Below are 26,323 nucleotides of genomic sequence, written 5' to 3'. Positions count from 1 at the left end.
AGAGAGACAAATGCTGGAAACAAAGATACAAACAGAAGCTGCAAATAATATGACATTAGAACTAATATTAGGCAATAGAAAATTCAGAAGAATGATAATAAGATATATAATAGATACGGGAAACTTAAGGAGAATATAAGTTTTTTTGTTTGTTTGTTTGTTTTTAATCCTTCTAATTGTCACTCCACACTCCAGTACAGTTGGTGGCGGTAATGCACCAAAAGTTGGCTTGCCCACCGCCAATAAACGTCACAAGAACATGCACAAGAAGAAGAAGATGCTAACTTCCGGGTTCCAAACGTTGTTTCTTCTTTTTTTTTCTCTCTTTACAAAAATATGTAATCACTGCAGTAGTTCTGAAATATTTGGTGTCTGAGATTTTTGGTGATACTGGGTGGAGCTTACGTGAATATTCATGAGTTTCCTTTTTTTGTGTTAAAGCGCCACCGAAAATATTAGCGCACACACCTCGGATCACAGAAACTGTTTTCGGTAACGTAACGTTAATTGCATTTCAGCATCGAAATTAAGCTTTTTTCTCTTTTTTTCCCCCTAAATAACTGTTCATGTATATTCAATATTTTGTACATTGTGTCATGTGATCTGATTTAATGATTACAGCCACTGATTTGCCAGTGGCCTATCGTTAGGATACGCTAAATAATAAGAATAAACGGGTCAGCAGCCATCTAGTTTGTTTGTTTGTGTTTTTTATTTATATATGCTATTATTTTAATTGTATAGGTTAGGTTTTGCTTTGATGTCGTTTGTTAACTTGTATAAATGTATCTGTGGTGGCATGATAAAGGTTGTGATTACTTTGTGCCATTCCCTATTGCTTTCTCAGTTGGTAGCCTGCTTAACTCAACCAGACATTAGCAACATTTTCCGCCACATGGACTGCAGTCATTTGTTAACTTCGGTAAAGTTGGTTTTATTTTCGCACATTCGGACTTCTGATAAATTCAGACTTTCCAATAAATGTGCAATAAATTAATGTTTGCGAATTTTAAGCAGCGACATGATATTGACAACCAACGATTGTCAACTTACAACATTTTTCACAGTCGATCAAAATAGGCAAGTATTGTTTTAATGGCATATTTACTTGTGAATGTCCACTGAATTTCCAATGTAGTGTGATTAACAAGGCTATTGAATACGGATGGCCGAATGTGCGAATATAAAACCAACTTTACCGAAGTCATTTGGTACTGGAGTAGCTTATACTTATTTCTATTAAAAATAATTATTTTTGTTACTTCTGTTGAATACAGCATGCACGATTATATTAAGTATAGTGGCATATTTTTCATATGTGTATCTTTGTACGCTACAAACTTCAGTTATTTTTCTCCTGTGCAAATTTATATTTGTGTGTATTTTCATAACATGTTTTAATTTATTTTATTCTTTCTTTGAATTATTATTGTTATTTATTTTATTATTATTTTATTTATGTATTTATTTATTTTTATCACAGGTGCTGACTTGATTTGTCTTGATGGAGTAAGGAACAAAGCTACATAATGTCCCAGCATGCTCTACTCTCTGCGGGCTGTAAGGCATGGCGGTCAATCACATGTCCACGGTCAGAGCTTCGTCTGGATCTCACTCTGGGATGTGGTCAGACCTTCCGGTAAACTATATGCTACTGTTTCATTGCTCTCTTCAACAGAGTCACGTTCTATGCTTTTGTAGCATTTTATTTACTCCTTGTAGTCCATTTATTAGACATTAGTCATTTGTTAGTCATTGTTTCTCATATACCCAAGTCATTTTTTTAATTTTACACCCTCTCTGAACCTTTTTGTTTTTTTTAAATACATTTACTATTTAAATACTATTTAAAAATACAGTAAGCAGTGTACAATGTATAACACCCAGTAAGCAAAGTACTCAATGCAAAGTATTTCATTGTAAACAATGCCTTAAAATTATACAAGCTGACTTTTGATCATGTTTCTTTAAGCATATGAAGCATTTGTTCTTGATTGTCTAGATGGCGCGAGACTGCAGATGGTCACTGGACGGGAGTAATGCGGGGGAAAGTGTGGACGCTAACTCAAACAGAGGATATGTTATGGTACTATGTTTACAATCATCAAAAAAATCCTGGAACAGAAAACAGACAGAAACAAAAAGTGGAAGAGAAGGAGCAGTTATTGGTGAAGATGTCAAAAAGAATGATTGACATAAAGCAGGAAGAAGTGGGAATGTGCACAGTTATGTCAGAAACTGACAACAAAGAGGAGGATCTTCTGAGGGACTATTTCCAATTAGATGTTAAATTAGGGGATCTCTACAGGAACTGGGGCACCGTGGATCCACACTTTAAACATACAGCAAACATCTTTACAGGTATATGTCTTAAAGGAATAGCTCATCCAAAAATGAAAATTCTGTTATAATTTTCTCATGATTTTCCCTTGAAAACAAATGCAATGTGCTGAATTTTCATGATGCTTTTTTACATATACTGAAAGCATCAGTGACATCTGCAAATCTGTAATATTTCATAATATTACTGTTTTTACTGTGTTTTTTATCAAATAAATTGAGCCTTGGTGAGCCTGAGAAAGTGCAGTAAGACTTTACAATAAGATTACATTAGTTAACAACTTTAGTTAACATGAATTAAGAATAAACAGTAACACTTTACAATAAGGTTCATTAGTTAAACATTAGTTAATGTATAAACTACCATGAACTAACCATGAGCAATACATTTGTTACTGTATTTACTAATCTTCGTTAATGTTAGTTGATGAAAATAGTTCATTGTTTGTTCATGTTAAGTTCACAGTGCATTAACTAATGTTAACAAGATTTTAATGTATTAGTAAATGTTTAAATTAACATTAACATAGATTAATAAATGCTGTAGAAGTGCAGTTCATTATTAGTTTAATTAATGTAGTTAACCAATGTTAACTAATGAACCTTACTGTAAAGTGTTACCGAATAAACAATACTTCTGCAGCCTTTAATCCTAGTAAATGTTTATTTCAGCATTTAGTAATACATTATTAAAATCAAAAGTTGTATTAACATTAATGCACTGTGAACTAACAATGAACGACTATTTTTATTAACTAATATTAACAAAGGTTAATAAATGCTGCAACAAATGTATTGCTCATTGTTAGTTCATGTTAGTTAATACATTAACTAATAGTGACGAATGAGACCTTACTGTAAAGTGTTTCCGAAATTGCTTTCATAAACATTAAAAATATCTAAATTTATTCCAGTCTTTTGACCAGTAGTTTACGTTGCTTAATAAATGCTGATTTATTTTACAAGAAGCAGGTTGCTTCATAGACCAGACATGTTAAGATCATATGACCAGCCAAATGCTACACACATTTACAAAACAAACTTTGTCTCAATATAGATCCATGAAGACTGACATATTAGCAAGTGCAGCATAAACTAAAATCTAAGAACTAACAATGCGGAAGGAAGGTGTCTAATACAAAATTCCATTTTACTGTGTGTGTATGAGACTCTGTCTGTTTGAATATCTCAGGAGTGCGTTTGTTGCGTCAAGATCCTGTGGAGTGTCTTTTCTCATTCATCTGTAGCTCTAATAATCACATCTCACGGATTCAGGGTATGGTTGACAGACTGTGTCAGACACTCGGGACTCTCCTCTGCAAGCTTGATGATGTGGCCTATCATGATTTCCCCCCTCTGCAAGATCTTACAGGTAGACCCCCCCCCCCTCCCCCCGATCCTTTTTTTTCTTTCTTTCTTTCTTTTTTTTTGGTCAGTGATCAAATAAGACAATTATGGCTATTACTAATAAACTTAAATCAATATGAAATACAAAAGTAGCTATAAATAATGTTTAGTATAAAATGTTTGACTGTTAGTTTCTATATGAAGTAGTTTTTGTTTTTTACGTTGTTGGGTGCTTTCATATTGTCTACATAACACCACTCGCCTCTTAGACAGCAAATACAGCTATGATACAGATATGCAGCTAAAGTTAACGATGGTGTCTGCAGAGGAGCTAATGAACTATCATTTAAACAGCTGACAAAATGGAATTAAATCCTTAATTAAGCTAAATTCAATTTAACCAATTAAACATTTAATTCATTTAAACTGAACTCATCCATGGCGACTCTGCTACTTTTACATATAGCTATACAAAAATGTATATGCATTTGAGTGTAAAATTTAATGGGTTTTTTTTTTTTGTAATTTAATTCAAAAAGTAAAACTTTCATATATTCCACATTCATTAGACGTAAACTGAAATATATCAAGCCTTTTTCTGTAGTCTAAGCCATAATCATTTTGATGATTATGGCTTATGCGGGGTTCAGACTACACAATATTTTTGTCCGTTACATTAGTCACTGTGTCAGATTATAAGATTTTGACTCCTAAAATCTTGTTGTGTTGTGGACAAGAAACATGTCAGACTACACGTTGCTACCCAATCATTCAACCCTTGCTGTCCTTAACCACCATGCTGTCTGAGAAGGCGGGACTATCGACTGACAGAAGGTGCCATGAGCGTAAACAAACAATGGCTAGCAGTGTTTTGCTCTGTCTTGTCCAAAAGTACACACATATCTGGATTGCATGGATATTTGGATTTCCTCCAAAGAGAACTGAGGTGACATGTTTAATTTACTTTTGGTCACTCTGTCGCGGTAGTCCCTTGAGGAAACCCTTGTCACTTGTTGTCATCCACTATGACACACTACATGAGCTGAAACGATCGAATCTTGCTTCCCGACGCCCATTGTCTTTAACGAATCCCCACGACACTACTTCAAGTAGATTGTGGCAAATTTGGCTAAAATCATGTAGTCTGAACTGGGCATTAGGCTATAGCTCATGAAAATAAAAAATCCAGTATCTCAAGTTATTAGAATATTTCCTAAGATAAATCAAAAAAGGATTTACAATACAAAAAAAAATTAAAGTTTGAAAACTTGGTCAGGGCTCATTTAGCACGAATTACTGCATCAATGCAGCATGGCATTGAGGTGATCAGCCTGTGGTACTGCTGAGGTGTTGTTGAAGCCTAGGTTGCTTTGATAGTGGCCGTCAGCTCATAAATTCTCTATGGGGTTCGAGTTGTCTGGCCAATCGACCCAGTAATATCATGGCGAGCAAACCAGTTAGTAGTAGTTTTGGCACCATGGGTAGGTGCTAAGTCCTGCTGGAAAAAGAAATCGGCATCACTATAAAGCTTGTCATCAGACGTAAGCATGAAGTACTCTAAAATCTCCTGGTAGATGACTTTTTTTTTTTTACTTTGGACTTGATGAAACACAGTGGACCAACACAAGCAGATGACATGGCACCCCAAATCATCACTGACTGTGGAAACTACACATTGGACTTCAAGCAAGTTGGATTCTGTGCGTCTCCACTCTTCCGCCAGACTCTGACCTTGATTTTCAAATGAAATGCAACATTTACTTTCATCTGAAAAAAGGACTTTGGTCCACTGAGCTACAGTCCATTTATTTTTCTCCTTAGCTCAGGTAAGACGCTTCTGACGTTGTCTCTGGTTCAGGATTGGGTTTGTACGAGGAATGTGGCAGTTGTAGCCCATTTCCCGAAGAATCTTTGTGTGGTGGCTCTTGATGCACTGACTCTTGCTTCAGTCCATTCTTAGTGAAGCTCTCCCAAGTTTCTGAATCGGCCATCCCTGTTGCTTGTGCACCTTTTCCTGCCACACTTTTTCCTTAGTCAACTTTCCATGAATATGCTTTGATTTACACGGCTCTGTGAACAGCCAGCCTTTTCAGCGATGACCTTTTGTGGCTTACCCTCTATTGTGGAGGGTGTTGATGATGGCTTTCTGGACAACTGTCAGAAATTCAAACTGACCTATGGTCTACTTTAGACATCTGTCTGAGGAAAAATGGCCAAATGCAGTTACAGTGTTTTTACCAGCCATTGCTTACTCAGACCAGTTTAGCTCAATTAAAGCTTTTTTGATTGACTTAGTTCATAAAATGCAAGTAAATGTAATCCATATGAATTGAGTGTTTTAATCCAAGTTTTCTTGAGTATCCTTTTACCATATTTGATGTGCTCTGTGTATCTGATTAATGTGTATTTATACTATGGGGCTGTTGAATGCTTGGATCTGATTGGTTGATGAATGTTCTAAGGTGTGTAATTATTTTCACAGCTAAAGTAGTTCTAAGCAGGTCTTGACCATATCATACCATATTGCAGTTCCATATCACTTTGCCAGATAATTTGGTATTTCAATAGGTCCTTACAGCCTACAACCACAAAAGAAACAAAACCCACAACGACACCGACCAAGCAAATAAATATAGTAAACAATAGGATAAAAATGACATTATTGTTATGGTTTTTGACACAAAATACATTTTTATTGTGTCCTGAAAGCGCATACTCTCTCCCACTCTCTCTCTCTCTGTCCCTCTCTTTCAAACGTACACGCATACAGTATAGAACAGACACACACTCGCACAGAAACGTGTTGTCGATGCTGCCCTAAAGAATTAATCGGTAAAATAGTTTATCAACTTAAGATACATGACATTTATCACCAGCAAGGTAAAAACTGTGCGGTTCTTGAGGTAGATAAACTTAGTTTCGCTATTAGTAGAGACACTGCTTCAGTGAGAGATACACAGACTCTGGTAGGCTAATTCACATATGCTTATCTCTCTCTCTCTCTCTCTCTCTCTCTCTCTCTCTCAATTCAATTCAATTCAATTCAATTCAATTCAATTCAATTGGGCTTTATTGGCATGACTGTGTTATGATACAATGTTGCCAAAGCAATAAACATGTAATAGGTTATACAGGTATAGATTGATAATTAAATAAAATAAAAGGAAGAAGATAAAAAAGAAATATATATACATGCATGGCTATATTGTATATGTTATCATATAATTTAACAAGTGGTTAAAAAACAAAAAAAACAAACAAAAAAAAAAAACATGGTAAATAAATACAGAGAGCAGTAATGAGATTGAAAAGAAAAAGAAAAAAAAAAAAAAAATGAAAGGAGAGGGTTTATTCTTTGTCCCTCATAATATGACAGGAGGACACATACTCTGCTGCCAGGTGGACACACTTCTCTTTCTCTCCTAAAATATAACAAAGTTTCTCAATGTGGCTTGCTTGTTGGAATTCAGGTATAATTTGACCAATTTGGGTGAAATATGTTTCTTTAATATTATTATATTTGCTGCACTGTGTAAGGAAATGTAGTTCATCTTCCACGACTCCATCGGAGCAGTTTGAACAGAGTCTGAGTTCTTTGGCTCTCCAGCTCTGTTTGTGTCGGCCCGTCTCTATATACAGGCTGTGGTCGCTCAGACGATACTTCGCCAGGAGCTTTCTCTGACGATATTCTTTAATTTTTATTAAGTAAGGTGCCAATTGATACTCTGTCTTTATTTTGTGAAAGTATTTTAATTTGTTTATTTGTGCTGCTTTGATCTGCCAATCATGGGTGTATTTTTCCTGGGTTCTTTGACCTATTTCTTTAATTTTTGAGAGTTTGAATTGAATTTTTGAATTTAGTTGGTGTGTTTCTACTAAATAGTGCAAGGGGTCATTCTCTGGGTGTCCTGCCCTGTATGAAAGAGCACAGTGATGGTAGGCATCTGCCTGTGAGTCTGACAGATGAAACCAGAACTTCGCTGCTCTCTTCTGGATTTCAGATAAGAGAGGGAATCTGCCCAGTTCTGCCCTGCAACCCAGACTAGGGGCATTTCTGTGGAGACCCAGGATATTTTTGCAGAATTCGAGGTGGAAAATTTCAATAGGATTTTTGTCCCACGATTCATAGTTTAATTTAAATTTGGGGCCCCAGATTTCACAGCCGTACAAAAGAATGGGCTTGATGATGGCATCAAAAATTTTCATCCACAGTTTTATGGGTGGGTTGAATTTGAACAATGATTTTCTTATATTGTAATAAGCCCTGCGTGCCTTATCGGTCAGAACTTTCATTGCCATTTCAAATTGTCCAGAAGCTGAGATTGTGAGACCCAAATAATTATAATATGTGACATGATTGAGAAGTGTTCCCCCGATTGTAAAATTATATTTTTTGTCAGTAAGGCGAGGTTTTTTTTGGAAGATCATGATTTTGGATTTGTCCATGTTAATTGGTAAGGCCCAGTCGCTACTGTACTGCTCTAGAATTGAGAGGCTTTCATGCAGTCCTTCTTCATGAGGTGACAGCAGCAGAAGGTCGTCGGCGTACAGGAGGCATTTGATTTCTCTGCCCTCGAGGGTCAGACCAGGACAGGAGGACTTCTCAAGTGCTGATGCCAACTCATTGATATATATATTAAAGAGAGTCGGGCTGAGGCTGCAGCCTTGATGGACCCCTTTATTTTGACTGAAATAATCAGTTCGTTTGTCATTGATCTTGACACAGCATTTGTTCCCGTTGTAAATGTCCTTTATGATATCATATGTCCTTCCTCCTATTTCACTTTGGATAAGTTTTAGAAAAAGCCCATCATGCCATAAAGAATCAAAGGCTTTTTTAAAATCAATGAAGCAGCCGAATATTTTTCCTTGTTTTTTTTGATGAACATATTTTTGAATTAGTGTGTGAAGTGTGTAAATGTGATTTGATGTTCTCTGATTGGGCATAAATCCAATTTGACAATTCTTTAAAATTTTGTGTTCTTGAATGAACTGAACTAATCTGTCATTAATAATGGAACAGAATAGTTTTCTGAGGTTACTGCTCACTGTGATGCCTCTGTAATTATTTGGGTTGTACTTCTCACCTTGTTTAAAAATTGGAGTTATCAAATTTTCTTTCCATATTTCAGGAAATTTTCCTGATTTTAATAACAGGTTGAACAATTTTAGAATGGCATCTTTCAGTTTGGGGCTGCTGTGTTTCAGCATCTCATTAGATATTCCATCCACGCCACAGGATTTTTTGTTTTTTAGGGATTTCATCTTGTCTGTCAGTTCATTTAATGCTATGGGCTGGTCTAAATTATTTAGCTGGTCTTTTATAGTGCGTTCCAGGTTATGTAGTTGGGAGGTCAGATGTTTTTGGCTAAGGGTTGGTTGGTTTGGTGAATAAAGATTTCCAAAATGTTCGGTCCAGATTTTAGGGTCATAGATGGGAAAGTGTTTGGCTTTTTTGGATTTGTCTAAATTGTTCCATAATTCCCAAAAACAATTTTGATCTACTGCCTCCTCAATCTTGTTTAGTTTTATTTTCGTGTGATCAGCTTTTTTCTGTATTAATAATGACTTGTACATTTTAAGGGTTTCTTGATATGTGGCTCGTATTTGTTGGTTTGCTGGGTCTCTGTGTTTTTTGTTTGATAATGAACGTAATTCTTTTCTTACTTTTTGGCATTCTTTATCAAACCAACCAGCATTAGCCATTTCTTTTTTGCTTCTATAATTCTTTCTTTTTCTCAGGGCTTTTTGGCCACTGTAGAGAAGATTTTTGTTAACTGTTCAGTTGCTAAATTGGTTGTCGTCTTCTCTTCACTAAAAGAAGTCAATAGAAATGAGTCTATCATGTTCTGAACATTAGTGCTTTGGAGCGCAGCTTCATACTGGGCAGGACTGTCTTTACGCCATATAAATTTGGGGGGGAGTGGATACTGTTTAACCTTCTGATCTGAAGATGGCAGAAGATTCACTGACCTGTTCAGACTGAGGACCGTGTGACTGTGGTCTGATAACGGTAGCTGTGGCATCACTGTGAAATAATTGATTTTATTTTGGTCTATATCTGTGATGGCGTAATCTACCGTGCTGCTGCCTAAATGTGAGCAGTAGGTAAATCGACCCAGAGAATCACCCTTTGTTCTGCCGTTAACTATATAAAGACCCAGGCTTTTGCAGAGTTGCAGGACTTGTTTTCCATGTCTGTTTATTGTGTTGTCATAATTCTGACGTGTTTTAGTATATCGTTTTTGTTGATGATTAAGTGGACCGTTTATATATTTGTCTCCATCAGAGCTGATGTAGTCCACTTCCTTCCCCGTTCTAGCATTCAGATCCCCCATTAACAGAACTGATCCTAGAGACTGAAAGTAAATGATCTCTGACTGTAGGGTTGAGAAGATGTCATCATTATAATAAGGTGACTCATATGGGGGGATATATGTGGCACACAGGTACAGGTCCTCATCTAAACACTAAAGCTCTTTTTTAAGTTTTATCCAAATATGTGTTTTCCCTTTTTTCACAGGTTGAATATAATGCCACAGATGGTCTTTGAACCAAACTATGATTCCTCCTGAATCTCTTCCATTTTTAACATTAGGCTTTTTGATTGAGGGTATTCGTAGCTCTCTGTAGTTTAAAGGAGTGCGGGTTTTGGAGTCTAAACGACTCCATGTCTCAAGTAAAATAATTATATCTGAACTATATACAGTATTGACAAAATCAGGGTTAGTCATTTTCTCTCCAAAAGCTGAAGAGAACATCCCTTGAATATTATAACATGTTATTTTAAACGATGACATTGAAAAATATTGTATTTACCGGAACAATGTATGAATTTATGACCAAATCATGTTTTAAAATATAGATTAATCAATTAAAAAAGTAATATAAAAGGTATATAGAAATATAGTGAGTGAATTAATTTTACAAATGTTACATTTAAAAATAAACTAATAAAAAGAAATAATGAAATCATTAAGAAATAATGATCATACTTGACTACAGACATACTGTGATTCCTTAAGCTAACAGGTTGTCACATATCATTTTTAGCATGTGTTTTATCTGGACCAGGTCACTGGTGTCTGTTCTACCTCGTCCGGCCACTACAGCGGCGTAGCTGTCTGTCTGACTGACCCTCTCTTCGCGGTCAGGATGTGTTTTCTGGGGGCTTTTCAGGGCTGACTCCTTGATGGTTTTTGCAAACAGTCTCATGCCCTCTTGATGGATGTGGATGTGGTCGTACAGATGCTTGTGGGTGATGCGCTGATGGTCGGCTATGTGGACATTCGGCATTGGAGCGCAGACTCTAGCTATCTCCGCATTGATTGTGCTGATGATCCTGTGTGGCACGTCTCTGCGAGGTAGAAGGGTTGAGATGATGACCTTGGCTCTGGGGTAGATCCTGCTGGCTGTTTTCACCACGATGGACAGGGCTTTAGTGACGTCCACCCTTCTAGCACTGAGGTCGTTTGTTGCGGTGTGAAGAATGATGTGTGACGGTACACCCAGAACACCCTCTTGCAGCAGTCTCAGAGCAGAGTGTGAGGTGGGACACCAGAACTTTTTCACAGATCTCCCCGGAAACAGTCGTCTGGGGTCAAGATGGTGGCCGTTGGAGTCACAGAGGATGACGATGTTGTCTTTACTCTTCTGTTCTCTGCTGGTGCTCATGGGTGATGTTGTTGTTGTTGTTCGTGGTGGGTGACTCTGTGTGGTGTTGCTGTTCTCTTTCCTCTTGAGGCTCTGAGGGGCTTGAGGAGACTGACGAGTTGCAGGAGTGAAGGAGCTCTGAGGTTGTGTGCTGACTCTCTTCTGATGTTGAGTTGAGTTTGGGACTCTTTCAGGAGAGGAGGTGCTGTGTGTTTGTGTGCTGACACACTGCTGATGTTGTTTTGTGTGTAGCTGGTTCCTGGTCTCCTCCAGCAGTCTCTCCATAGTGTGGCTGTGTTGTTCTCTTACAACCAGTTCCTCTCTCACCCTCCTCAGCTCCTGGCGCAGCTCTTGATTGTCCTCCTCTAGTTGTCTGACAGCGGAGCAGAGCTGTTGAAGTTGTTGAATGCTGTGGTGGCTGTTCAGGTTCAGGAGCTGGTGGAGGTTGTTGGTAGTTTCCTCTTTAAACAGGAAGAAGTCCTGCTCCAGCTCAGCGATGTTGTCTTTCAAGGCCTTTATCTTGGGAGATGCAGGAGTGCTGATGTGTCTGTCTGTTATAGGAGTTCTTGAACTGGGGTTTATGTTGGTACCTATTGTGTTGCAGAGTCCATCCTCTGTGTTTCTCTTTACTTCAGGATCTTTCTTAATCTTCTGAACTTCCAGTTTAAGGTTTTTAAAGTTCCTCTGGAATTCATTAAGGCTGGTTTCTGGTCCCTGGGCCATGACTGTACCATTATGATAAAGGTTCACAGTCAGCTTTGTGTCATTTTCTCCTTCTAGAGTGAGTTGTCTGCCTTTGCTGATGCCTCCTTTTCTTCTGCATGTCATGGCAGAGCAGAGGATGGTGTGCCAGACTGATGGGTGTTCAGTGAAGAAGAGCAGGTTACACCGGACTCTGTTGTCTTCTGGTCCAGTGTAGTCAGACAGCAGTATCTCTGGGTTCTCTCTCAGGATAATTTCTTTCATCTTTTTCTTATCTTTGGCAGATTTAACTTCTGTTGGATATATTACCTCCAACTCCTCTTCATTTTTGAAAAATGCCTCTGCTTTAGGTAGGCCCATGTTGTTCTCAACTGAATTAACTGCCACGGAATGTTAGCTTGGCTAGCAGTTAGCTTGATATGTTGAGTTTATATCCAGTTTTAGGTGATGACAGAAAAATAAATCTTTTTAGAGGTCTTACCTTTAAAATCTTCTGCCTCTATTGTTCACAATTAAGTATCCAATTAATTAATTACAGTTTGAGTCATAAAAATCATACATTCTCTGGCAAAATTATGCTGATATCAGGAGCTGATATTTTTGCTGCCAACTGCCATCGTAACCACGGTAACTCTCCGGTAACTCTCTCTCTCTCTCTCTCTCTCTCTCCACTGCGTTAATAACTGTATCAACTGTATTAGTATGCTATCAAGGCTCAAGCCTCCGTTACTAATTCTGAAATGACGTTTTGGAATTGGCAACGGAGGCTTGGGATGAGATGCGTAAGAAATTAATCCCACACACGAGTGTTTTAAGGACAAAAACCTGACATGATGTCTTTAAATACAACATCTGAATGGTGTCTTGTGGTGTGGTAACTGTAGTATAAGCGGAATAATTGACTCCATTATTTGAAAATGCACACCCGGTTTTTTTTCTAATAATTCAACGGTCCGGAGTCAATTATTCCTCACATGTATATGAATAAAGGCCTAAATTAAATCTGTTCATGAACCTGGGTGAACTATTCCTTTAAATGAGAATGATCAGAGTTATATGAGAGATGTGAAAATAGCACATTTATGTAAGAAATGGGTTGCCTGTGACAACAGTTGGTTATACAGTTTAGCATCCTTTTACAAAATATATTTGGCTGCTGAATGCCAGTATTGGCCATCACAATCATGTATTCCAGACAGACAGGTAATAAGAGTAAGTGCGTTTAAAAACTAGAATCATTGACACACCATAATGCAAAATTATACAAGCACTGAAAAAGATAATGCTCAATTTTTTAATGTTTGTTTGTATATATATGTGACAGACCCTAGTGTGGAGATGCGTTTGCGTGACTTGGGTTTTGGCTACCGTGCTCGTTTCCTGCAGCAGAGCTCACAAACCATTGTGAACTCTCATGGCCCTGACTGGCTGCATTTGCTCCGCAGCGCCCCCTACCTGCAGACCAGAGATGCACTGAGAACTCTTCCTGGAGTTGGTCTCAAAGTAATTATTTAAGTCATCATTTTTGCATAAAAATACCAACACTAGCCTCACAATTGTAACGCAAGTATACATTGCATTTTCAGCTTTGCTCAAAGGGTTGTAATACTATGAACTTCCATTTTCTATGGAGGATTTTCTCTTTCAGGTCAATCACTCTCATGGCAGTTTAAATCTGAAGTTAGGTAAATTGTCAGTGCTTAAAGGATTAGCCCACTTTTAAATAAACTTTTGCTGATAATTTACTCACCCCCATGTCATCCAAGATGTCCATGTCTTTCTTTCTTCAGTCAAAAAGAAATTAAGGTTTTTGATGAAAAGATTCCAGGATTTTTCTCCATATAATGGACTTCAATGAGCACCAAATGGTTCAAGGTCCAAATGACAGTTTCAGTGCAGCTTCAAATAGCTTTAAACGATACCAGACGATGAATAAGGGTCTTATCTAGCGAAACGATTGGTCATTTAAAAAATAAAAATAAAAAATTAAGTTTTATAAGCACAAATGCTCGCCTTGCTCTGTTCTGCGATGCGCGTTCGTGACGTCACATAATACGCAATTACGTTGAAAAGGTCATGCTTGACGTAGGTGGAAGCACCAAAGTTGTTAAGGTAAAACAATAGGGGTGTGACGAGACCAGTATCTCACGAGACGAGACGAGACTCGAGATTGAGTTCACGAGACGAGACAAGATGGCGAAATACATGACTAGAAAAAATATTCTGCAGGTGTATTTGAAATGTTTTAACTAATCATTTTGTAATGAATGTCATTTCAGTTCTACTTTCTGAGACTGAATTATCATATGCAGTAAAAGACAACAATACTCAAGTAATGTAAAAGGTTTTGCCACTAACTCAACTGACTGGCTTCTCTTCAGATCTTACTGTACATGAATTATGAGCTTCTACAGCTTTTGACCTCCTAACTGAACTCCTCTCCACAATCTGATCACAGAAATAAAAACAGTATAAATAAAAATGGTAACACTATACAATAAGGTCTCATTTATTAACATTAATGTATTAACCAACATCAACTAACAACAAGCAATATATTTGCTACAGTATTTATTAATCTTTGTTGATAAAAATAGTCATTCATTGTTAGTTCATGATAGCTCACAGTGCATTAACTAATGTTAACAAATGAAACCTTATTGTTTGTACTAGTAAATACAACTGTTATTTATTTTTATGGTAACACTTTACAATAAGTGCAACCATAATCGCACTCTCTCAATATTCAAAGATCAAATAAGACCAAATTTTTCTTTGATACAGAGCTGAGAGATGGTTACAACTACACTGCCCAGCCTAAAATAGCTTTCATACTGAGAGATATCTGTATTCATCAGTGAGCCGCTTTCAAAATGCGGGGTATTGAAATCACGTTTGAATGCGCGCGCGCGTTTACTTTCACTTTTAAACGGTCGCGTGTACTCTGTAAATATGGAGCGGCGGCGACCGTTATCCAACTGAATTAAATGTTTTTTTTTTATTTAAATACAAAGCAAAACGACAGTGGAGGCATAATGTAAACGTAGCGGTGGCATATTCTTTCCTAATCATCCTAACACTCTGTCATGGCAACATCACGAGACTACTTTTCGCCTCGACGAGAAATCTCGTCACAGTTTAGTCTCGCGAGATCTCGTGCCACGAGATCTCGTCACACCCCTATAAAACAACTAATGGTTCTTCCATCCTGTGTTGTCAGTGCCATCAGACTGTCATACCCTTCCCCATCAGAACAAAATCACCTCTAAAGCAGGTCGCACGAGCTCAATTTTGACTCGACTCCTGATAGAAGAGCTGCACAATGGGAGTGTTTTATGTCAACAGGGAAACGTTACATTTGCCTATGCTTTAATATTTCACACTGAGGTTAGTGTACATGGAAAAATGGTCAGTATGTCAGTATGTACATTAACGACGATTTATGAGAAATATAATATACGTTTAATGTTAAACAATGTACATGGCCCTCTGTGGCGTGGCAGGATTTTGAACAAGTCGTAGCTGGGCGCCGCGGACAGGTGCCGAATGTCGCCGCCGGTGTTGTACGCTAACAGAAAACAATGCGTTCGAATTTTAAAGACGTGGCACGGCACTGCTTCGCGTCCGGTGTGTGTCCCCCTTAAAACGCTGTTGCTCAGTAACAGTGGAAATCCATTCTGTCCAGTAATGCAGCGAGATGAAAACAGGGACTCACCGACTGATTCTAATGACGGGATTGAAATGGTCCAGTCGTGGCAGCATTGAGATTCTTCCTCTGTTGGCAATGGTTGGCATTTGCCACATGTGCACCACCATGTCTCATTAGATCTTCGTCTGCCCGATGCTTGAGAGGTGCGTGTGGCTGCAGAAGTCTCTTCCTCTGTGTATTCCGGTTCAAAAAGGTAGGGCAGGGCGAAAAACTCATCTTCTCCTCGAAGTTCAAAATCGTCCGACATTGTTGTTTTACCTTTTTTTGTAAACTGCGTTTGACTTAGTATTTGCACGTTCAACTTGTAAACACTGACTCTGTACTTCCGCCTACGTCAAGAGTGACCTTTTCAACGTAATTGCGTATTATGTGACGTCACGAACGCGCATCGCAGAACAGAGCAAGGCCAGCATTTGTGCTTATAAAACTTAAACTTTTTTTTTTTTAAATGACCAATTGTTTCGCTAGATAAGACCCTTATTCCTCGTCTGATATCGTTTAAAGCCCTTTGAAGCTGCACTGAAACCATTTGGTGCCCATTGAAGTCCATTATATGGAGAAAAATCCTGCAATGTTTTCATTAAAAACCTTAATTTCTTTTCGACTGAAGTAAATTATCAGCAAAAGTTTATTTAAAAGTGAACTAATCCTTTAAAGGTACTTGAATAATATTAATATATTCAATTTAATGGAACAAACTTTTGATTAACTTCATTGGTAGCACAGGAAAGTGCATCAAGTACAGTATGTACAATGGGACACATGCTTGCAATACAATGCAACACATTTGCATAGAGTATGCCTCTAGTATATGCTCCTTTATTGTCTCTGCTGGTGTACTTCCCTTTACACAAGGGCTTTTATTTTATTTCAGCCTAACTGATTGCTCTAGCTGTTAAATGCATAGATTTATCATATCTGTGAACAACATCTGTAAAATATGTTTGATTGTTATTAGGTGGCTGACTGTGTATGTCTGATGTCACTGGACAAGTTTGAGGCTCTTCCTGTGGACACACATGTGTGGCAGATCGCCAAACGTGACTACAATTTTGCTGCCGGTAACAGCCAGAAGACTTTGACTGATAGAGTCTACAAAGAGATTGGTTAGTATCCAGATAATATATTTTGCTGGCAACCACCCACAACAGTCTAGCAGCTTGTGTCTTTGAGTTTTGGATGAACAAACTCCACTTGCATTTTCTCAAAATTCTACTTTTAAAGTGAAGCAAATGAGGTATATTTTTGATCCTCTTTTGTAGGTGACTTCTTTAGAAAACTCTGGGGTCCATATGCCGGCTGGGCACAGTCTGTGAGTAATAATCTACAACATTCATTGGATAATAATAAAAAATTTTCATGATGATGATGTCTTTGTGTCGTTTTGTGTCTCAGGTACTTTTCTGTGCTGATCTAAAGAAGTTTCAGAAGCTGAGAGAAGAGATTCCTGTAATGAAAGATGAGAAAACTGAGCTGAAGAACAAGATGAAAAAGAGAAGGCATGAGGGATATACACAAGAACAGAAAAGAGAAAAAGGCAATAAGCATCAGAGGTCATAAGATCAAATGATAGTGTGGATAACATTCATCAATTATCTACTTGTGAGTTTGATATCTACAGTGAGTCTGAATCCAGAGTGGATACATCTTTTGAATTTCTACAATATATATCAGAATTTCAAACAGCTTAATTTTATTGGTAATTTCAAGGAAGGAACAATATTTTCCACTGTGTATTATAATTGTGCAGTTAAACACTCTGACGGGTTTGTTGTTGTTCCAGAGTTTGTGAGAATAAAGAATAAATAATCAGAATAAAACTGCATTTGAGAAACATAAATACAAAGTCAATAAAATGCATATCATAGATACAAATCTTATTTAACTTTTAATACACAGATAAAAGATACATTTTAATAACTTTATTATTTGTCTGAATTTTTCTATTTTGTTGGAGCAATAGCTTCATGGGCAGAGCTCCAATATGTTGCAATAACATGCCCCCCCCCCATAATGTATATAAAAAATGAGATGTAAATAAATGTTTAATATTGATAAATAGTACATTTTTAAAGTAGTTTAGTTCAATGAGATGGAATGGACTTCAGTCAGATGGAAGACTATCCTCTGAAGCATTTGCAAAAGAAAAAAACAAAACAAACAAACACCCAAAGGACTGTCAGACTGAGAAACAAGATTCTCTGGTCTTATGAACCTAAATTCCAAGCATTATGTCTGGCAGAAACCAAGCACTGCACCCATCTGCACAGTACATTCCCAACAGTGAAACATGGTGGTATCATGCTGTTTGGGGTGATTTTCAGGGCAGGGACTTTCCTTAATGGAAACCTGGCCTAGAGCCCTCAGGACCTCAGAGTGGGCGGAAGGTTTACCTTCCAACAGGACAGTGCAAGATTAGCATAGGGACAACTCTGGAGAGACCTGAAAAGCTTGTTGCATCATATCTAAAAAGACCTGTAATCAATGCTGAAGGTGCTTCTGAGTTAAGTACTAAGTTAAGGGTCTGAACAGGGGCACTTGAAGATAACCAGAGGCCCCTGGGCTACAGAATTATGGTAGGCCACCCTACCCCAAATAAAAAATGTTTAGCTTCCTGCCAGTTATTTATGTCAAAATTTATCTTTTTGCTACACTAGTTGAAATATGGGTCAAATATATGAATATGCAAATTCACTCTATGCCAGTAGGTATAGCGGTTACATAAAGCAGAGCTGCGCTTATTATACTTTATTATGTAATATGTAGAAAATGGCATCAAAACTTTCATGGCCAAAATACAAGTTTACAGATATGATATAGACACCATAAATTAAAACAATCGCTTTGAATAAATGTGGGCTATTTGGTAATGGCAAACTGCTCTAAAAATGCGGACACGTAACATGCCAACAGCACTGCATTTTTACTTCGACACTCAGATTATATCTATGTGAAAGTTTCTGAAACAGCGTTCAGTGTGAAGCGTCTCTCTCGCACTGCGTGATGTTACAGAAAACAAGTTCAGTCTTGTTCTGTTTACACAGCAGGGCTTTGATGAAAAAGCAGTTGCGAGTCCTGAAAATGTATGGGTGGTGTGTGAGTTTGTTTATAGAATGTGGTTATCACTGCTGTAATCTCCCATATATACAAATTATTATTTGAAAAATACAATTTTTGTCCAGCCAGTAGGCCCCTCCCCAGTGTAGGCCCTGAGCTTCAGCCCGTGAAAGCCTGTGCATTAATGTGCCCCTGGGTCTGAATACGTATGTGTGGCATGCTTCACGTTTTCTGGTCCAGGAAAGCAAAAAGAGGGAAAAGAGCTGCTGTGCAACACTTTAAGTTTTTATTGAACAAAAGCTACTCAGAAAAAAAAAACTTCCACCTTTATGGACATACACTGATTTTGGAAATGCTCAGGCTCTCCACAGTACCAACAAATCGACCCAGGCTTTTCATCTCCCAATCTTGCTCTCTGTCTGCAACAAATGCTAAACCACGCCCCCATGCCAAAGACTGCAATGCGATTTTTTTTTAAAGGTGAAGTATCGTTTCTGCGACACTAGTGTCACCTAGCGAAATTACAAAACTAAAGCATTATTTTCAAACAACCTGGCAAATTGGTCTGTGGGGCATCAGCCGAGGATTTTTTTACTTCGACAATAAGTACAATCAATGAGGACTGTTATATAATGAGGACTATATTATATAAATTGGAGAGAGTTTGTCATCTGAAGTATTTGTGAGATATTGTTAAATTGTAGAGCCTCTTACTGTATTATCAACACAAGGAAGACACAGGTGTAATAAAAGGAATTTTATTAATAAATATATAAACCAGAGTAACTAGTAGAGTAACTAACAACTACTAAATGAATACATGAATGGATAAGTAAGTAAAGTGCATAAGACTGATAAATGCAAATGATTGAGTTAAATGTTACACATTATCTTATGGAAAGATAAGCTGTTGTTTCTCTGCACTAATAAAGTAAAGAACTTTATTCTGAATAATGAACTGAATGATTATTTGTAATTAAAGGTGCAATATGTTATATTTTTTCAGTAAAATATCCAAAAACCACTAGGCCAGTGTTATATATTTTGTTCACTTGAGTCCTTACAATATCCCAAATGTTTCCAACTATTTGTTAATCGTGAGAAAATTGCAATTTTAACCAAGGCTCCGGGACGTGTGAGTAGTCGCCCGTCAATTGTGTCATACCAGCCTTAACCCTTGGTCTGCCTCGGTTTCCGGTTTTATTTTGTAGAAACCATGGAAACACCAAGGACGCTTTAAAATATTTACATGTTTTAATAGACAAGGGAACATCTGTTTTGATATATTTATAGACAGAAAACGAATTGTTGTTATATAGCTCAACACGTTTAGTCTTATTGTTTAAATCAGTTTTCTTGATTTTATGCGAGTACCATGCTTTACCATGCCTCAGAGAAAAGCACTATTTTGTCAAGTAGATAACATAGCATAATCAGATGCAGCTTTATTTTTAGAAACATTAATACATAATGTTCTCCATCATACAATACATTTTAAAATGAATAATGCAATTGTGTTCAAATGCTGAATAAAGGAAAATGAGGAGACAAGTAGCTCAAGTTTAGCAATAGGAATGTTGTCCCATTCTTGTCTAATACAGGCTTCTAGTTGCTCAACTGTCTTAGGTCTTCTTTGTCGCATCTTCCTCTTTATGATGCGCCGAATGTTTTCTATGGGTGAAAGATCTGGACTGCAGGCTGGCCCTTTCAGTACCCAGATCCTTCTTCTACGCAGCCATGATGTTGTAATTGATGCAGTATGTGGTCTGGCATTGTCATGTTGGAAAATGCGAGGTCTTCCCTAAAAGAGACGACGTCTGGATGGGAGCATATGTTGTTCTAGAACTTGGATATACCTTTCAGCATTGATGGTGCCTTTCCAGATGTGTAAGCTGCCCATGCCACACACACTCATGCAACCCCATACCATCAGAGATGCAGGCTTCTGAACTGAGCGCTGATAACAGCTTGGGTTGTCCTTGTCCTCTTTAGTCCGGATGACATGGCGTCTTCAAATTTTGATTTGTCTGACCACAGAACAGTTTTCCACTTTGCCACAGTCCATTTTAAATGAGCCTTGGCCCAGAGAAAATGCCTGCGCTTCTAGATCATGTTTAGATATGGCTTCTTTTTTGACCTATAGAGTTTTAGCTGGGAACGGCGAATGGCACGGTGGATTGTGTTCAATTCGACAATGTTTTCTGGAAGTATTCCTGAGCCCATGTTGTGATTTCCATTACAGTAGCATTCCTGTATGTGATGCAGTGCCGTCTAAGGGCCCGAAGATCACGGGCATCCAGTATGGTTTTTCGGCCTTGACCCTTACGCACAGAGATTGTTCCAGATTCTCTGAATCTTTGGATGATATTATGCACTGTAGATGATGATAACTTCAAACTCTTTGCCATTTTTCTCTGAGAAACTCCTTTCTGATATTGCTCCACTATTTTTCACCACAGCATTGGGGGAATTGGTGATCCTCTGCCCATCTTGACATCTGAGAGACCGAATTGACCTAATAAGTTGCAAATTGGTCCTTCCTTATATGTACATTTAACTTTTCCGGCCTCTTGTTGTTACCTGTCCCAACTTTTTTGGAATGTGTAGCTCTCATGAAATCTAAAATGAGCCAATATTTGGCATGACATTTCAAAATGTCTCTTTCAACATTTGACATGTTATCTATATTATATTGTGAATAAAATATAAGTTTATGAGATTTGTAAATTATTGCATTCCTTTTTTATTCACAATTTGTACAATGTCCCAACTTTTTTGGAATCGGGTTTGTACAAGATTTTTCCGCTGGTTAGTACAGTTATTCCATCCCATCGCGCAAAGTCACATTATTTTTTTGATGTACATCGAATTTATTCAGTAAATGTGTTTCCATCGTAGTTTATGCACGTTTTCTTATCAGATAGAAAATTTATCCAACTTGAACGAGTGCATTAGTTTTTTATGCACATTTTTAGAATTTATGCACATCTTGGCGTTTCCATCCAGCAGTTTTTGATGCGATATCCCAAAATGTGCATAAAAATAGGTGGATGGAAACTGCTATACTGCTAACTGCTATGATAGCTATACTGGTCGCAAGTTCTGTTGTTACCAACACAATTAAACAAAACTTGCAATCATAGTTGGCTAACAATGCTTTTGGGAAACGCACCCCTGGATAAGGTAAACCATCTTTCTTTTGTGCCAGTTTTCCCAAAGCAAAATTGGATTGGATCACCCTGATCCAGATACACACTTTTTCAGATTACCAACTCTGGATTACCAGTGCTCCAATAGGGTTACATTTCACAATGCATGCTGCCAGCTATGTAAAGAACAACAGGTAGAATAGTCAATGTGGGGTCATCCTTTTTTGAAGAGAGAGAGAAAAAACCCCATCCCCTTGTTTTTTCAATTTCCTTTAAACAATCGGACCCCTTCGTAAAAACTTAAGGGACATGGTAATTGAAAAAAAAAAATATTTTAATGCTTTTGCATTCTCTCAAAAGTTTTGGGTTTTCCCAAGAAACTTTGCATCATGGCAATCTGTGAGAGAATACCCAGATGCAGAATGAGCGTAAGTGATATTTGACAATACACAGAACAAGGAGGTTGAGACATGAACAGTCCAAACAGAAGGGCAGGGCACACGTCAGGTGAACAGGCAGGTTGAGAATGACTGCTGAGACCAGCCTCGGGTGAAGATAGAAAGAGGCAGCACCAGATGGGATAACAATGATGAAGATGAGGCAGTAGCTCAAGGAACCAGAGGCTTGACATTTGGAGATGTAACTGAAGCTGCACCAGGCTAGGGAGTATCAGCAGCCAGGGAGGATAAAGGAATGGGCAGGGCAGGAACCAACATGAAACTCACAACACACAAGACAAGACTCAACAATATGACAAGACAAAAACAGATAAATATGAAAATGAGCAAAATAAAGACAGATAAAGATACTAGAGAAAACAAAATGAGAGAAAGTGAAACTAGAAATAAATAACGAGTTCACAAACAAAAGAAAAAAGCAACCTTTCAGGGAACTTGAGGAGAAAAAAACTAAAAGTCTTGAATGCAACAAAATAGAAATAAAAAAACAAAAAATAAGACTGGATGACCAGAGCAAAAGTAAAATTCTAAAATCAGACTAGAGTTTAAAAAGAGCTACATAGAAATATCAGAAGGATCAAATGCACAACTTGAACAGACAGGCAGTAACTACACATAGTGCTGTCAAACAAAACACACAAAGCAACTGTCACGATCACGTCTGTTCCTGTCACATCCCGGACTACATTTCCCATGATCCTCCATTGTTTATCACCTGCACTCACTTCACAATCACTCCACACTAATCACCACACCCAACTGCCACACATTACCTGGACTATAAAAGACTCATACACACACCACCTCACGGCGAAGTCTTGTTGCCTCTGTGTACAATTCCAAGCGTTTATATCTTGTCTGCCTGTCTGTTTCCCGTCTACGATCCTGTGCCGCCTGTCCTGACCTTTGCTTTGTATACTGACCTGTGATTGATATCTGCCAGCCCTGACCCTCTGCTTGTTCCTGACTACGATTCTGCCTGTTCCTTGCTGTACCTGTTTGCTGTTATCTGACCCCTGCCTGTACGACCATGCTCACCTTTTAATAAAGCTGCATTTGGATCTTACCTTGAGTCCCGCTCCGTTACAGAAGACTTCGCCAAAACAACGATCCAGCAGCTTTGCCGGAGAGCATCTACACGGTATGGACATTACGCAATTGCTATTGTGGAGTTCGCAGGGCACGCGATCATTAGAGGAATATGTGCAGGAATATCTAGACATTGCTTACCTCTCTGATCTTCCAGACTGTGCTCTGATTGATTTCTTCTGTGATGGCGTCAACCAACCTCTCCAGAGTCAACTAAGACGAGAGGGACCGCGTGTGTCACTCAGCAGCTTTATGGACTATGCATAGTTGTCTGTTGGGTCTCTGTTTACTGTGGGGGTTGCGGAGGAATGCGACACCATGGTAGATCACGTAATGGCCGCCGCGCCACGGAACACGCACCAGATGGCGGCTACCATCGCAACAGCAACACGTCATGTCTCCGCTGATCACCCAGAGCCTCGTCACGTCTTTGTTGATCGTCCAGAGCCAAGTCAAGTCCCCGCTGAACGTCCAGAATCACGTCACGTCGCTGGTCCTGTCCGAGAGCGGAGAGGATTGCGTTCCAGCATGAATGATCCTCCACTGACTACAGCACGAGCAGCTGGCATTCCGAAACCCACGCCGACTGCTTCGCTCTCAAGCCAGTCGGCCGCTTTGCACCCAAGCCAGCCGGCCGCTTCGCTCTCAAGCCCGGTGGCCGCTTCGCACTCAAGCCCAGTGGCCGCTTCGCACTCAAGCCAGTCGGCCGCTTCGCTCTCAAGCCAGTCGGCCGCTTCGCTCTCAAGCCAGTCGGCCGCTTCGCTCTCAAGCCCGCCGGACGCTTCGCTCTCAAGTTCGCCGGTTGCAACGCTCTCAAGTTCGCCGGTTGCTATGGACTTATGTTCGCCGGTTGCTATGGACTCAAGCGCCCTGGACGCGATGGACAAGATGGCTGCTTTGCCAGTGCCCACGGGCAAGATGGCCGCCCCTGCGGTGCTCAAGGATGTAGGGGGCGTTCCAGCCACTGAGTCCGCTCCAGAACCCGCTTCAGCCAGTGAATCTGCTCCAGAACACCGATTTTTAGTTCCTACAGTTTGCGCCTTTCTGGTTCACCACTTTCATTCACGCAACTTGAAGATCCCTACTATACGTAAACGGCTCGCTGGTATCCAATTTCATGCCAGACTTCACGATCCTGTTTTTCCTAGTTTTTTCTCATTTCCTTCTATACGGCTATTACTTAAAGGCTTTACGAAAGCAGCGCATAGAATTCCCGACCAACGCCTCCCTATTACTATGCCTTTATTAGAAAGGTTAGTCGATTACCTGCGTCACGGCTCCAACGCGTTTTTCCAACACGTTCATCAAACAGCTGTGGCAACTCGGATTAGTCTACAAACACGGTGAGTTATGTCATCCTTTCCCAGTGTTATATCGTGTTCCATCTGTCACATGTTTAGCATAGCCCTCTCTGTCAGCAACGAGGGATTTACATGTCCTAAATGTAGGGAAATAGTTAGGCTGACAGAGAGAATCTCAGAATTAGAGACATGCATCCAAACTTTAATCGAGGATAGTAAGAATGCAGGAGCTTCAGATACTGTTTTGGATGCGACTAGCTTAGTGAACTCTGTACATTGTTCGGTTCCGGCTGTAGAGCCCGCGCAGCAGGGCACTTGGGTAACGGTGAGGCGGCCTAGTCGCGGAAAACACCACTCTTCCGTTCCATTAAGAACATCAAACAGGTTCTCCCCACTCAGTGACGCACCCACTGAGAATCCTGTTGAAAGTGCCCTAGTAATTGGCGATTCTATTACACGGAACGTGAAAATAGAGACACCAGCCACCATAGTCACATGTTTGCCGGGAGCCAGAGCACCTGACATCAAAGCAAATTTAAAAGTGCTGGCTAATGCTAATCGTAAATACTCTAAAATTATTATTCACGTCGGCACAAATGATGTTCGACTTCGCCAGTCAGAGATCACTAAAATTAACATTAAAGAGGTGTATGAACTCGCAAGTACAATGTTAGGAGAAGTAATTTGCTCTGGTCCCCTTCCTGTTCGTCAGAGTGATGAGATAGTTAGTAGATTATCATCACTCAATGGCTGGCTGTCTAAGTGGTGTCCGCAGAATAATATAGGTTTCATAGATAATTGGAAAAGTTTTTGGGGCAGACCTGACCTGTTGAAAAGAGATGGTATTCATCCTTCCCGGGATGGTGCTGCTCTTCTCTCTAGTAATATGGTACATAGTCTTAGAGCTGAAACATGACAAACTACGGCCCAGGTCAGGAAGCAGACAGACTGGCTAAACCGACCGTCTGCTAGCTGCATCACGTTACAGAAGTCAGATAAATCCCAACACATAGAAACTCTTACACCTAGATATTATCACATAGAGACTGTGTCTGTACCCCAAATTAATAAAAACAAAAAACTTCCAAACCCATTTAATGGAAAAAATTTAATTGATGTTCAACAAATAAAAAATCGAGATAATAATGATAAACAAATGATAAAGCTTGGATTGTTAAATATTAGATCACTTTCTTCAAAAGCACTTATTGTAAATGATATTATCACAGACAATAATCTAGATGTGCTGTGTTTGACAGAAACCTGGCTAAAACCAGACAATTACACTACTTTAAATGAGTCCAGCCCTCAAGGTTATGATTAACATTACGTAACATTATGTAAGCTGACATTTGTGCTGGCTACTGTATACAGGCCACCAGGACACCATACAGACTTTATTAAAGAATTTGCTGATTTTCTATCAGAGTTAGTACTAGCTGCAGATAAAGTCCTTGTTGTTGGTGATTTTAATATCCATGTAGATAATAAAAAAGACTCATTGGGATTGGCATTTAC

The 26,323-nt window shown here is 38.8% G+C and overlaps 1 protein-coding gene across 3 annotated transcripts; it reads left to right on the top strand.

The window, feature by feature from the left end:
- Positions 1-240: 240 nt before the first annotated feature.
- On the top strand, positions 241-17,571 carry ogg1 (8-oxoguanine DNA glycosylase). 3 transcript variants are annotated; one of them, XM_048210658.1, is made up of 8 exons: positions 241-492; positions 1,484-1,639; positions 2,003-2,361; positions 3,533-3,712; positions 13,367-13,545; positions 16,710-16,857; positions 17,014-17,063; positions 17,147-17,571. In XM_048210658.1, the coding sequence occupies exons 2-8, from the start codon at positions 1,530-1,532 to the stop codon at positions 17,309-17,311; spliced, it is 1,191 nt and encodes a 396-aa protein (XP_048066615.1). In that variant the 5' UTR covers positions 241-492; positions 1,484-1,529; the 3' UTR covers positions 17,312-17,571. The 3 variants fall into 3 exon arrangements, with proteins under 3 accessions (XP_048066615.1, XP_048066616.1, XP_048066617.1); XM_048210659.1 differs by lacking the exon at positions 3,533-3,712; XM_048210660.1 differs by lacking the exon at positions 13,367-13,545 and having other exon boundaries at positions 3,588-3,712.
- Positions 17,572-26,323: the final 8,752 nt, after the last annotated feature.

This window comes from Megalobrama amblycephala, linkage group LG12 (genome assembly GCF_018812025.1).
Source record: "Megalobrama amblycephala isolate DHTTF-2021 linkage group LG12, ASM1881202v1, whole genome shotgun sequence".
NCBI lineage: Eukaryota > Metazoa > Chordata > Actinopteri > Cypriniformes > Xenocyprididae > Megalobrama > Megalobrama amblycephala.
Note: the sequence above shows the minus strand (reverse complement) of the source record. Positions and strands in the feature narration are given on the sequence as shown.

What these genes read in the sequence shown, in the direction of transcription:
- ogg1 (XM_048210658.1), top strand. Translation starts at nt 1,530, where the DNA reads ATGTCCCAGCATGCTCTACTCTCTGCGGGCTGTAAGGCATGGCGGTCA. An exon ending in TTCCTGGAGTTGGTCTCAAA is followed by an intron (nt 13,546 to 16,709) that starts GTAATTATTTAA and finishes GATTGTTATTAG; the next exon opens with GTGGCTGACTGTGTATGTCT. An exon ending in TAGAGTCTACAAAGAGATTG is followed by an intron (nt 16,858 to 17,013) that starts GTTAGTATCCAG and finishes CCTCTTTTGTAG; the next exon opens with GTGACTTCTTTAGAAAACTC.